The sequence below is a fragment of the Lipotes vexillifer genome, unplaced genomic scaffold (assembly GCF_000442215.2).
Source record: "Lipotes vexillifer unplaced genomic scaffold, Lipotes_vexillifer_v1.1 scaffold186, whole genome shotgun sequence".
NCBI classification, from domain to species: domain Eukaryota; kingdom Metazoa; phylum Chordata; class Mammalia; order Artiodactyla; family Lipotidae; genus Lipotes; species Lipotes vexillifer.
The window spans coordinates 281,524-296,733 of NW_006774248.1; the positions used below are offsets into that span (position 1 = coordinate 281,524).

The following is a 15,210-nucleotide window of genomic DNA, read 5'->3' on the forward strand; positions in this document are numbered from 1 at the left end:
TCCCTCATCTAGTGAAAGCCCTGTGAGTCAGGGCCAAGCAGGACCTAGAACTGGTACCCTCATTCTATACTCAGTATTATGTTTTCCTGTCTCCAAACATATAATTATCAGAGACGTGTAGCATTATAGATCAGGCAAATCATGACTCCAGAGATCCTAATGGGGAGCCCCATCTTTTGCTGGCATGGCAATATTGAAATTTTGTAAGGAAAAATAGTTACAGTTTCTAGGAAGACATAGAAAGCTGTCATGCTGGCAAAAATAGGCAGGTGTTTGCTTTACCTTCATCTGCTCTGTGGTGATGACATCCACATGTTCTTTTGTTATATGTCAAAGTCCTTGCTAGTAGAGTAGGAAAGAGTTGAATTTGTAAAGTCTTGGAAAGTTTTTTCATTTTGCTTTTTTTCACTTTACATTTCAGCAATACTGAACTATTACTATGTCCTCACATACATCATGCTCTGTCATGCTTTCATGCTTTTTCTATATGCCCGGAATGCTTGCCTATTAGACGAATAATTGATTAATTGCTTGATTGATTAGAGACCCCAGCTAATCCAGCTGCTTTTGTGAAATCTTCCCTCATTCTCCTAGTTGGACTTAGATCTTCTGTCCCCTCCTTCTATTGCTGTACAACAAGTGACACTTTTATAGAGCAGATGTGACAAATAATTGTTTGCATGCTTCCCTTAGTATGAGCTTGTAAGTTCCTTGAGGATAGGAGGTGTATTCCGTCTTTACATCTCTAGCACCTAGCACAGCATCTGGCACTTAGTAGGTTCTCAAAACCATTAGTTAAATTTGTTGAATGTGTCCACAAGGACCTCACTGACTAGTGGAAGGGCAGATAGGTGAACCAAAAACCAGGGTATATTGTGGCAAGTACTGTAATTAAGGGAGTGGGAAGTGCTACAACAACATAGAGAAGAAAGGGATTGGTAGATTATGGATGGCTTCATAAAGGCAGTGCCATTTGAATTGAACATTAAAGGCAAAGACATGGAGGTATGATGCTGCCTAGGGTGTTGGAGAAATGACAAGGAATTTGGTATGACTCAGGTGGAAGATTCTTGGAGAGTAAATTGGTGCAAGATGAACCTGGTAAAAGATACATATCTGATGAAGACCAGAGACCTTGAATGTCAGGCACTGTTCTTCTGAATTATGTATTCTATATCAAAGAACTGTAGAAGATGTTGATAATTCCTTTGGAACAAATTTTTTTTAGAGTATCTGTAGAAGTGAATACCTTCATGAGTTATTGCTTCATTTTGGAAAACATCGGAAAGTCTCTAAACTTTGTATATTAATTATTTAGCAATTTGTCAAACCAGATATGAGGCAACCTGGGGGCACAATATTCATGGCAGATTGGCAAATGCAAAGGCTCTAAGTCAGTCTTCTACTGTCTTATATTTTCCTTTGCTTCATCAAATAAGGCTTATCATCCAAATAAAAATATAACCTCCTAGAGGGCAGAATTCACACTGTGTATTTTTCAACCCCTCTTATTCCAGGCAAATAGTAGGAACTAACATTGTATCCATTGAAATGAAATGAATTGGTTAGTTCCTATAGTTATTAACACCAGAAATATTTCAAAGTGTTGAAAACTGCATAATCAGGTGAAGGAAAAGTATTTTTATAACTTCTAACCTTAGGTATACTGAGGGTCTGGAGTGAGCCAAACTTCAAAGCAGCCTTTCCTTTTTAGAGGGTTGTTATCACATGTCAAACACTGATTTCCAGTGTCTTTACTGGTAGAATAATTGAAGGTTATCAAGGTTAAATTAAACTTGGGAGAAATAACTTTTCACTTATTTGAGAATCTAAGAAGTATTAATTAGCTATGTAAATAATATCACATAAAGTATTAGCATTGTTCTTCAGCCAACTGCTAGGTACTTGGTATTTATTATTCTTTTTGCCATTTATATATATTTTAATATATGAGCCAGTTCATAATACAATTGGACATAAAAATAAATGGTATGGTTTGTGTCAGAACTCAACGCCGGTTTACAAATTCCAATTTGTAGTTACGGCACTGTTTGGAGTTTGTTGCTGTGACTTCTTATTACTTATTGCTTTAACAGTGTATTGGTTAACAAATCCCAAATGCATATATGACACAAAGGTTCAACTATCCGTTTCCCTTTGTGATTCTTTATAGGATCGAGTAACTCATTATGTAGTCAAGCTCCTTAAGAAACTTTAAAGCTGTTTGCCTACTTGAAGGAAGGCACTACTAGCAAGCCTGATTGTGCCACTGTTTCTTCTGGGTACGCTAGACTTCTGAAGAAACATCCTTCCTCTAGAATTCATATTCCCTAAGACTATCAAAATGTTTGATGATTGTGTTACTGGTAAATGTTTTTATGCATATCTCTTTGAACATTGTTAGTGCTCAGTAAATATTAGACTATCAAAAGGAGAACATATTTTTAAACACAAGTTGGTACCTTAGTGTATTAAACTACTTCCCCGCTTTGGTTATTTTTCATCCTTCGCTAAGACAGTAACTTTAAGAACATCATGCTTTGGCTTACTATGTATTCCAGACACTTCGTGAAATGCCATTTCTTTCTTTATCTTTCATCCTACACTGTTACATGAGAGGACATACCTTATTTCAGTGAAATCTCAGGGTAACCAAGGATTTCATTATGGTATATACTAACATCAAAGCATTTTTGTTTGATTTAACAGAGAACAAGAAACTAGTATACAACTACAGGAACCTTCCCCAGGAAATAAGAGGCATGTGGCATGTGTAATTGTCTCTTAAAATGACTAAGTTACAAAACTGTCGTGCTCTTGGTTGTGCCCATTCTTTCTGAAGTGAAGATGTCCCACTTTCCTTATCTTTTATTCCTTCAGCTGGCATCATTGGAAACACATTGATTGGGAGATTTAGAGACAAGTGATTCTGATGGAGATATTGGAACATGATAGCCTGGCGTTTTAAATCTTTACAGATTTACCCTTCTACATGGCACTTATCCTCTAAAAACTTTATGCCATACTGATTTTTACATTATATCCCTTTTTTAAAATGTAGTGTGGGCAATGAAAAGTAATGTTGCTCCATTATGGCCAGATCCTATGTAACAGAGGTAGGAATCCTCCAGGAAAAGCTGTGAGTTTGTGCGTGGCCAATTTGGAAAGTGGATAATTAACTAAAAATTTTTATTTCTAAAAATGTCCAAAGAGAAATTAGACATGTGAGGAATACCTTGCTTCTTGTTGCATATTATCTGAGTGTATCATAGGCTCATAGGCTCTGTTTTAAGATGTGGCCTACTTTATTGATAGTGGATTATTTTACTTATAGTGGTTTATCTGGCTGCTTCTTCCTTATTTTATTTTACTTTTGCCTCACTTGCCCCTCCTTCACCTCCTTCTCTCCTCTCTCTCTCTCACAAGTGCACACACACACACACACACACAAATACACATTTGTTGAGTGATTTTGAACATTAGGGATACAACAGAGGTATACCTCTGAGTCTTGATGAGTAATGAGTAATCATTCTGCATGGAATGAAGAAAAGCTATGTTTGATTTTTATGTTTTTATCTCAAATGTTTTTTCTTTATTTTGTTATTCTTTGTGGATATTTTGGTCCTTTATTTGAACCGTGCATAAACATCATTTTCCTCATCATGACTGAACTATATTACTTAAGAAAGAATATTTCACAGAAACAGAACAATTAGTGGAGAGCATTAGAGCAGTAGTACTTAGGGGGGATTTTTAAGGCTTAAGTGAAAAGCAGTAATCGTAAGTGGGAAATTGAAAATAGTAAGTAAGCATGTGAATGAGCCTTTTTGAATTCTAACAAAATATCACATTTCCTTCCATTTTAGCCTCTGTCTTCCATGCCCGAGAGTACCGAGATAACAAAAAGACAGAAGTACTACAGCAGTGACAGCAGCTATGGTAGTAGCAGCAGCTCTTCAGAATCAGAAGAAAATGAAAAAGAAGAGTACCAAAATAAGAAAAGAGAAAAGCAAGTTACATATAATCTTAAACAGTCCAACCACTACAGATTAATCCAACCATCCAGTAAGTTAATTTCTTCTAATTTAGTTGTTATGTGAAAAATTATGGAACTGAAATTACTGAACTCAATAAAAAGACCTTGGGCCAAATGAACCCTTGTGTGTGAGGAGACCTGGATTCTATCCCACTTCCTTCTCCAACCAGACCTTGATTAGGTCTGGATCCCACAACCCTTTTCGGGGTCTGCAAATAGAAAACAAAAGAGTTGACTTAAGGATCTCTACAGTCCATTCTTCTATATTTCAAAGTTTTTGTTAAGTCCTAGATTTCTGCATGAATTGTATAAAATGTGCCTCATGGTTGATCTGATGACTGCATTCTCTTTTAAGCCCAAATATTCTCTCATTGCATTCCCCACTCTGGCACTCATTTTGTTTCATATTCTTGCCTGTTTTTAAAAATGTGTGTATCTCCCTAGGCATTTGACTTGAATGTATCTGTGAGCCACACAATTGTGAAATAGTTGGAAGTTTTGTTCCCTCCCATTTTCATCACGGGTAAGCACTTCAGTCAGGGCTTCGGTGTATAGGAAGGAAGTATTCAGGAGAGGAACCAACCAGCTTCTCTGTCTCCTTCCTTTCCTGCTGCCTTTTTCCTCTTTCCTCTTTTATTCCTTTTCCCATTTTCTCTCTCTTCCATTCTCCTGTCTTTCATTCCTTCTTCGATCCCAAATGTCCACTATTGTGTCTGTTATTCTTCTTTCATCCCCAGATGTCCAGTGTGGTACTGCTGTTGCCCAGGCTCAGTCGGATACCCCTTCCTGATGCTGCCTCCAAAGCAGGACTTTTCTTAACCTCTGTTTCTCATCTCGCTGTTTGCCTTGTCCTCCCTCGTCCTAGGGCTCCACAAAGGGACCAGTCCAATCACGTGATAAACACATTTCTGAGCCTTTGTTGCTCTATCTCCAGCAATGGTTTAATAGTTCCTGCTAATATGTATGTTTTAAAACTGGCCTTCCAGACTTATGAGAAAATGCATAAGGAATGTACACCTAATAGTTGAAGATTTTTAATGGTCTTTCTTTTACTTCCAAATTATTCCATAAAGATACGTGCTAAAGTTCCTGTCTTTGAGGGCTTATGTGTTTGGAGGGGAAATAATGTATTATGTTCCATTTCATTTGTTTATTTACTCCTTTAATATATGTTTATTGAGCACCTGTTCCAGAGTTTGTAAGCTATTTTATCTATTATTTCCCTTTTTCTTAAAGACTCCTTAAGTACTTTCAGTGCATCTCTGTGTAAATATGGCTCTGTTTCTCTTTTGGAAGCTGACATTGTTCTGCCCAGATTTTGTCAGTTTTGGAGCCCCTTTCCTATTGGCTAATGTGTGTATCCTTAACAGCAGGAACTGACAGAGGATAAGGGTAGTGGTGAGAAAAAATTGCTAGGGCTCCTATAGCTCTGAGATTCTTCTTTCTTCTCAGACCAATAGGTTGATAAATTGAGATCAGACAAAGAGTGTACTAGAAATGTTTTTAAGTATAAATTCACACTTTAAAGCTAGTCTATTTCAATTAATATCTTTTTCCTTATGGTTATTTGTTTTTATAGTCATTAAGAATTGCAAAAGGGTTTCAATTTGTTTTATATTCCCTCTTTAATCTTACACTAAGGAATATTTTAGCCACAAACACTCCTTGAGTTTTCTCTACAAAGGGATGTTGATAACCGTGGACAAAAATCCAGATTATGTACAATGCTTTCTGTTGTAGATAGTTAATTTAGGCAATTTAAAATTGTTACAGTACCAAAGGATATATTTAGATTTGATATATGGTAGTCCTACGCAAAACTATATGAAGTATTTTTTTCTCAGATAATTTGTGTATGCAAGTTTCAACCATTTTTTGTTAATCTACTTAAGTATCATTGGCATGTCTAGCTATTTTAGTTATTCTGCCTGAATTCTAGTGTATGCAGAGGAAAAAATGGAAATCTCTGGTGACTCAAGAGAAAGGATATTTCTTTCTGCAGCTATGATCAGATTATATATGTCCAAACCCATCAGTGTTAGCCCTTGAAGAGAGCAGGGCCAAGGTGTATATTAGTACATGCTTATGGGTATTTCTTAGTAGAAGATTGACCAGTGTTATGTACCCCACACAGCCCTTTTTAGAAGCACCGTTCTTTAAAAAAATAGTGTGACTTTCAGGTTCAGAAGGAGGTTAATAGTTGGAACAAATGGAAGGTTTTTTTTTGTTTTTTTTTTTAACATCTTTTATAGCTTGAACGAGTATACTTTTTTGGTCCTCTCCAGAACCAAAAGAGGACTATTAGACTTATCATCAATTCAAAATATTCTTTAGAAATACTTCCCTAAATATAAGGTTCATGTCCATTGCCTTTATAAAGGTTTAAATTTTTTTCAACAGCTAATGAAGAGAAATATTTGGGTATTCAACCTTCCTTCATGTGAGTTTTATTAAATTATTTAACTAATGAAGAGTGATTTATATATTTCCCAAGCAGAGAGAGAATATACAACAGAGGGTATATAGAATATATGTACTAAAAAAGATATAAATGTTGATAATATTGAGTGATATTCTATTTCTCTGTGTCAGGAATTAAAATTTACCTGGAATAGTTGGTTCTCTTTTTTAAATGTTCTCAATGTGCCCTGAGGAAGATGTTCTATGCTTTTCCCTAGTTGTTCTGATAACAACCCTTTTGATTCAGACATTTTTCTTCACTTAAATCTTTTACTATAGGAATGTAAATCTAATTTTTAAAATTCTTCTGTCAATAAGAAGACTTATCTGTCTAGTACTACTCTTATAATAACCAGTTACATATTTAAACTTCATTAGGATAATCTTTGTTTTTCTTCTGATTTATTATTTTATTCTCATGGGCCCTAAATTTTATGACATCCACTTATCCTGGCCATTATATAGACTCCTATCCATTTCCCCCTATGAATCCTGCTGTAAAATATTCTATTTCTAACCTCTACACAGATTCTAATAAGTGACCAGTCTAGTCCAAAGGTAGTAGGTGGCATCATGACATTATAGAAAGAGGGAGGTTGCTGCCATTAAGTCAGGATTTAAATCTGAACTTGGTAACTTTCTTGTCATGTGACCTTGAGAAATTTCTTTCTCTGAGTCTCCAGGTGATGGAGATTTGTACTTCAGAGGGTTTCTGTGAGAACAAAAATAAAAGTGAAGCACCTAGCATGATGCCTGGTTTATAGAAGGTGCTCCATACATGTTAACGTTCCTTTCTTTTGTTCCTTTTATGTCATGTTTTGAGAATAGAACATTAAAGTACTGTATAAGTAGTATTCTCATGATAGCCATTCTTTATACATGACAGGGATTCTGCACCAAGTTCACTGCTTAAATTGAAGAATTAACTCCAAACTCATATTCTCATGATGATGCCTATGCTTTGACATTTACTGCCACCCTGCTAATTATTACTTTGTATAGATCCAATACAGTGGAGAACTTCTACTAACTCTGCTACTGTGCGATCCCTCCTCTCCATCATCCATAGGCTCCATAAGGCGTTCAGTCAGTTGCCCTCGGTCCATCTCTTCTCAATCACCATCCAGTGCAGACAACCGCCCCTTTTCTGCTCAACAAGTGATATCATCATCCCAGTCAGCTTCAGGGTCTCGGTCACATTCTTTAAACCGTGCTTCCTCCTACATGAGGAATCCTCCTCAAAGTAATGATGCCAGCTCTACTGACTCTCCGATGGTAAGTCTTTTGTTTTGCTCCCCTGAGATTAGCACTGTATTTAGGATTTAAGTGGCAAAAAGATTAGCTGGGAGGAGGACAAATTGAACTTCAGATCCTTTCTATAATTCAACTCATGGTCTCCTGGAATTTGGGTTTATTCATCTTTCTTCACCTATAACTGAGTATGGGCTCAAAAGGCAGACTTCACTGTATCACAGAATTTGAGGATGAACACTGATAATAGTATTTTATTTTCCATTTGCTGATGGAGTAGGATAATTTTGTTGAAAATCATCTGAGTAAATATGTGATTTTGCAGTGTACTGTACAGTATATCTGTAAATTTGGGGAAATTTGTTGTATGGAAAATTTTCCTTAATGGGACTATTGATTAATAGTTTAAAAAAATAAACTATTGGTAAATTATCCTTAGAGCACTAAAGTACGGCATTGTTTATAATGTTTTCTGTATATTAAAATATAGTATTAGTTTTATATATATATATGTGTGTATATGCATATATATATATACGTATATATTATATATATATATATATACGTATATATATATATGCATATACACACACATAAAACAGCATAAATCCCGGAGATTCAGTATTGAGGAAGTCAATGAATTTATTTTGCAACCAGGCTTACTTGTAAATGCTCAAATAGATATCTCTATGTACCTTCATATAGACCAGGGACTTATGTAATTTGTTTATTTAATGTGGAAGTTGCTTCCAAAGGGAAGAGTCTGAAGAATATAAGTGAATGAATTTCACTGGGTAACAATGAATGCTTTTTTTTCTAATCAAGAATTGCCTAAGGTATATGTAGAAAATGAAACTGACCAGGAAGTCTTTTTTAAACACTTGTATTTTTGTTTTAGTATTTTGAGCTACATAAAATGCAACTGTGTGGAAGTGTGAAAGACACTCTTGGGAAATCATACCCTTTTAATCCTAAGATTTTAATGCTAAGAATAAATGTAAAAACATTATTTTCTTCCTTTTTTATTGTTATTTTTTCAATTAAAAGTGCATCATTTTTACCTAGAAATATCTTTCAGATTATAGTGGCACAATGAAATAAGACCCCCTCCAAATATCTGTATTCTTTCAAATTTAAGAGTGAGTCTTTGCGGCAACTGAGACCAAAAGAACAAGAAGACGATCTAACAAGTCAGACCTTATTTGTTCTCAAGGACATGAAGATCCGGTTTCCAGGAAAATCAGATGCAGAATCATTACTTCTGATAGAAGATGTGAGTATTTGATGTATATAAAATACCAAGGAGCTCATACCTTTTTATTCTTCTTCTTAAAATATTAAAATTTATTGCTTTGGCATTATCCTCAATGACATAGTAAACTTAATTGATGTTCTTTTCAACCTCCACAAGCTTTAGAAGATACAGGGGTTATTTTAATTGTTATGATTCACAAGCAATTCACATTTATAATCAGCAATACAAAATATCTTTTAGTGTATAGTCCTATTTTAATGATGCTTCATCAAATGAAAATAATTAATGTTAAATAATTATTGCTCTTAATGATTAAAGACACATCAAGTTAAGCCTGCTTCTATAACGATTTAGAAAGATCTAATATGGAATGAGATAATAAGGAAAAAAGTGGGGCCATGGGCATAAAGTGTCAAGAATATTTGAATGTGACACCTTGCATGGTGTTAGTCAGATTTTGAAATGGCTTATGTTGTGTGTGTTTTCTTGTTACACAAGCATTTGCACCACCCAGTGGAACGTTCTAAAGTGTCAGAGTCCTAAAATTCACATTAAAGTCAATGACTTACTCCTAATTTAGAAAGAAGTTCCAAGTTATTTGAATATTTTTGGTGAAAGAGCATTTCTTCACTCAGTTCTATTTCTTCATTCAAGCATTCTTCCCAAAGTGTCATTCTTAGATAATTCCTCAGAATAGAACGTTATTTTCTGGTTTCCCTGTTTTTTTTGTTTTTATTTTTGTTTTTTTATCCAGAGGAGAAGGCACCATCTAGCGGCCAGTTGTAGGATAAAAACCACAGCCATACATTTGGCTTTTTTCACTTTTTAGCTTTACTTTAGGCCTGTCTAAAGCGCTGTCTAGAAACAAAACAAACAAAAAACAATAATAAAAAAGACTTTCTTAGTTAACAAATCAATAATGGCAATTTGTATTTTGTAGTCATAACATAGTTATAACCAAAATCCCCAAATATTATGCGTTGCATTTGTTATATATTTTTTAAAAAGTGAAATGGTATCTTTTTTGCAAATGAGGTGCTATTTGTTACATCAGGGGAAAAGGAAGAAAAATGAACATTAGTTATAAAGCATTATGCTAGATATATTTTTATTTACATATGTTATTTTATTTAATAAAGTAGGACGTCTTTGTACCAGACATTTTATTTCTATTTCTTAGAGATATAAATTATGTAATACCTTTCTGAATCAGCTAGATGAAAAATTAGATAATCTGAGAGTAGAACTAATATTTGTGGCTACTGTGATTGTTCTATAAAGAACGTGGATATAGGCTTATATAATTGATAAAAGATAATAATTATACAAGACATTAGATTATTTACTATATGTTTACTTATGCAGCAACTATTTTAATCTATTTATTATAATATATATAACTAGAATATATATTCAGAAATTTTGCAGATTTGCACAAAAAACAAAACAGGGGGCTAATGGAATCCTAATTCAATATAGGCTATCTTCTAATGTGTTATTCAATATTTTGTTACTGTGAATGATGTTGTAAATACAGTTCTTGGAATTAAAATGAAAAATCTATGTTTTGGGCTTCTTCCCAAACCTTATATTCCTGAAGACATTTGACTTTCAATCATTAGAGATTGTGTGCTTTTTTTACAGCAAAAAGAGAAAAGCTTTAAATTCAGATGGCTTCTTTATCTTACATTAAAAGTCTTTTCGCATGTCTTTTTTGAAAGTAGACATTCTTTATTGCAAATAGTATTATAGTGCTTTCATTTCACAAATTAATTAGATTAAATTTCTTAATGTTTCTCCTCCAAAACAGATGATTGATAACTGGAAGTATCATAAAACAAAAGTGGCTTCATATTGGCTCATAAAATTGGACTCTGTAAAACAACGAAAAGTGAGTAATGAATACCCAAAAGCAGGTTTGCTCTTTTGGATTATGTATTAAGCTAGGATCATTAAGCCACATTCATAATCAAACTATATAATTGCTCATCTGCTTACTCATTTCCTCAACAAATATTTATTGTGTATCTACTATGTTTCAGGCACTGTTCTAGCTTCTGAGGATAAACAAGTAGATTACAAAAAGATTCCATGGTCTCATAGAGCTTATATTCTAGTTAAGGTGTTTGACAATAAACCAATATATACTAGAATGTAAGGTAGTATTAAGTACTATGAAGAAAAATAAATCAGGATTAAAAAATTGAGAGAAAGTGACCTAAATGAAATGAGAAAAATACTATGCCGACATCTGTAGGTACAATGCATCAGGCAGAGGGAAGAGCAGATACAGATGCCCTGGGGTAGAAGTCAGCGTGATGTATCCATGAGACAGGAGACAACATTTCCTTATGTACAGGATAGTTGGTTTGTGCTGGTTAAGAGTGAGTGATGTGGAGGTGACAATTGGATAGATAATCGGGGGTCAGATCACAACTTTACAGGCCATGGACAGTCTTTGGGTTTTATTCCAAGTAATGAAAAACTACTGGAAAATTTTGAGCAGAGGAGTTACATAGTCTGGTTTATAATTTAGAAGGTTCATGAGAGCTACTTGTGAAGAATAGAACTAGGGGAGAGGGAATGTGGCAGAACAGAAGTAGAGACCAGGTAGGTTTTTTGAGTAACTGAGGCAAGAGCTAATGGTTGCTTAGCGAGGGTGGTAACTGAATTGGGCGGATGCTGGAAGAAAGAGCAGGGCTTTGTTGTTCCTGTTTTTTTGTTTTACTTTGATTTTGGTTTTGGACCTGCCACGGTTGATATACTGGTTAGACATCCAACTGAAGATATTGAGTGTGTAGGTGTATATATGAGTCTTTTAGTTCAGAGCTAAGGTTGCATATGGAGATACAAAATTTAAGGGTCACTAGGATATTTGAGCCTTGGAACTAGATGAGATTACCTAGAGAGTAAGTGTGGTTAGAAAAGAGAAGAGTTGAGGACTGAGCCCTGGGCCACTTCTATGTATAGAAATCAGAGAGATGGGGTGGAGGGATTAATCTAAGGGGACTAAGAAGGAGCAGCCAGTAAAGTATGAAAAACCATGGGAACTTGGGATCCTTGAGACCAAGTAAAGAAATTATTTCAGGGATGGAGTGATCAACTGAGTCAGATGTTGCTGATAGGAGTTATAAGATGAACACCAAGACTTGACTGTTGTTTTTGACAACTTGGAGGTTAATGGTTACCTGATCATAACAAATTCAGGGGAATGGTGGGGAGTAAAACTTGAATGGAGTAGGTTCAAGAAATGGGAAAAAGCACAGCTAGTCCAAGCACTTTTTCAAGGAATTTTGCTATAGAGGGGAAAGTTAAGTGTGGTGGTAGCTGGAGAGGTATGTGGGTTGAGGACAAGGTGTTTTTTTGTGTGTGTTTTGTTTTTAAGATGAAGCTATTTACACTTGTTAGTTGCTGATGAGAATGATCTAGAAGAGAGGAATGGTACAGGAAAGAGAGGTGATAGAAAATCCTCGAAGTAAGTAAGCTGGGAAGGTTTGTCCTACCAGGAACACTTATTCTAATAGGAGGGAAGGTAGAGTCTGTGGCATTGTGGTGGGAAGATGTGAAGGTTTTCCTCCAATGGGGAGGGGCTTTGGAGATTTTCAGAGACAGTGCAACATCTCAGAGAGTAGGTGAGGGGAGTAGCCAGCAGCCCGAGGGGCCCATAGATGCATTGCAACATTATCTGGGGGGAGATGTACTATTTTAGTAGCTTTAGTGAAGCTGTTGTATTCCTAAATAGTGCAAACTATTACTTCCCCTTTCTAGGATTTATTGCTAGTAAGCTGAAAGTTGACAGTGATCAGATAATGACTTTGAAGTTATGTACTTTCCTCTGAGTAAACTGAACTCATTATTAAGCATCAACTCATTCAACAAAGGACAACTTAGTGTCCTCTCATGTGCCAAACACTGTGCTGCTGTTGAGGAGGGTGTAACAAAGCTGGTAACAGAAGTAGATTGAAAACATACTGTATGTTAAGTCACTAACTGTGGCCTTATTCATTAAAATAAGGACCTCTTAGTGGAATTGGAACCCTGAATCTTTTCAAGTCCTTGTACTTTTTGTAACCTAGAAGATAGAAGAGTTTAGCTAAGTTGGTAATTAAAACAAAATAGATAACCCAGAAACAGATTAAAATACTTATATTAATACTTGATAAATGTGGCATTTCAAATCAGTGGAGTAAAGATAATTTTTTCCCCTAAATGATACTGAAACAATTGACTACCTATTGGTAAGAAAACTAAGTTGGAGCATTACCTCTCACCATATGCAGAAATAAATTCCAGATAGATGATAGTTTTATATGTAGAAAAATATTAAAAGTTTAAAAGAAAATACAGAAAGCTATGTTTATAATCTTAAAATGAAGAAACAACTTCATAAGGAAGACTTAGGTTTTAGAACCCAGAAATCGTAAAGGAGAAGAACGACATATTTGATGACATAAAAACTTAATGGGTGGCAAAAGGTGTCTTAAACCAGGTTAAAAGGCAGAAGTGGTGAGGAGAATTGGGTGGCAGGGGAAAGGGGTGGATGTTGAAGAGGACAGATGTTTGCAGCACATAAAACACAAAGTAGCACAAGTAAACCAATACTTCCTACCGATCAATCAGCAGAAGATATACTATCTTGTAAAGTTAATAAATAAAATGGAAAAGCATATAAAAAAGCCATGAAAAGACAATTTATGGATCTTCAAAGAGCCAATTAACACGTAACTAGATCTTGTCCTCACTAATGCTGAAGGAAAAGCAAGTAAAAAACATATCGGCAAAAATTAATAAGACATAATATCCAGTGATGGAAATAGTCTGGATAAAAGGGGCTTTATTATACTATTAGAGAGAGAACACATTGGTACAGCTCTTTAGAAAGGTAGTTTGCTGTATCTATTGAAGTTACAAATGTTCACAACTTTATGACTCAGCAAAACCACTTCCAGCATTCTGTCCTACAGAATAATAATCTGTATAAAATGTATGTGTAAAAGATTTATGCACATGAGCATTCACTGCAGTGGTATTTGTACAAGCAAAACACTTGAAGCAGCCTAAATATCTATCAGTAGATTTATGATTAAATAAATTATAGTACATCCATACTATTCAGTTGTGTTAAATTGAGTGCTATTCTGGAATCATAGATCTTAACTTGAGATATAGCACAAGATTATGACTTGTGACATATGCAACATATGTACATTGGTAAAATTAGCCAGATTTTACTAATCATGAGTGAAGAATATAAGCGATAAGCAGCCACCAAGTGCATGGTTTCTGGGAGGCCATGAGTCCATCAGCCGTCAGGCATCTCTTTTCATGTATGGGAAGCATTCTGGTTCAGAGTGATGAGTGCCAACTAAGTGTGGTTCACGTTGGCACTGAGGGAGCCTTCCAGATTTGGGTGGCTTTCATCTTTATTCTTCATTAGTTACCCATGCAGTCTTTGTGACCAATCCATTCTCTAGCCAGGTGAAATAAAAACCCCAGGTTTATTTACTGTGAGTGTTGTCCCATAGAACATTCTGCAATGACGGATATGTTCTGTATCTGTGATGTCCAATACGGTGGTCACTAGCTGCATGTGGCCATTGAGTGAGATCTTGAAATGTGGCTATTGTGACTAAGGAACTGAACTTTTAATTTTAATTAACTTAAATGTAAATAGCCAAATGTGTCTAGTGACTACTGCATTTAAGAGCGTGGATCTAGACAGACCACGTGTAGCCTTCTAAGTTCTTACATGAGAACCTTCTCAGTTATTTTCCTGCTGAGAAATTCTATCAGAGGGTTTGCAAGAATGTCCATTAAGGTCACCATTGCCTTGGGCATCTCAAGAGAGAGTGCCTTTTTCCTTTTCATATGCCATCTTATACCAAGATAGTAAATTAAACAAACAAGTTATACAGTAATATGTGTCGTCCTACTTTAAATCAGCACTCTGATTTTTACTGTTTTAAAAATATCTGTCTAGTGTTAAAAAATTTCAAAAATTAAGATATTTTATTTCTGGAGGATAGACTTACTGAGCCAGAGGAAGGAAAGTGGTAATATTTGGTGTCATGTTTCCTTTTGTTTTTGTATATTTCTGTTTTTTTTCAAGTGAACATAATCTTTTTAGAAATGAAAGAATGACAGGGAGACACAGGCATTTTTGTGAGGCCTGTCTGTATTCCCCCATAAGCAGATATTATCTTTC

The 15,210-nt window shown here is 35.1% G+C and overlaps 1 protein-coding gene across 1 annotated transcript in view; it reads left to right on the top strand.

Moving 5' to 3' along the window:
* TTLL7 (tubulin tyrosine ligase like 7) overlaps nucleotides 1-15,210 on the top strand; it is a 115,407-nt gene that overhangs the window by 75,581 nt on the left and 24,616 nt on the right. The window contains exons 14-17 of the mRNA XM_007449047.1: nucleotides 3,870-4,068; nucleotides 7,569-7,774; nucleotides 8,889-9,023; nucleotides 10,816-10,896. Of these exons, the coding sequence (XP_007449109.1) occupies nucleotides 3,870-4,068; nucleotides 7,569-7,774; nucleotides 8,889-9,023; nucleotides 10,816-10,896 (621 nt within the window). The remainder of the gene's footprint in view (nucleotides 1-3,869; nucleotides 4,069-7,568; nucleotides 7,775-8,888; nucleotides 9,024-10,815; nucleotides 10,897-15,210) is intronic.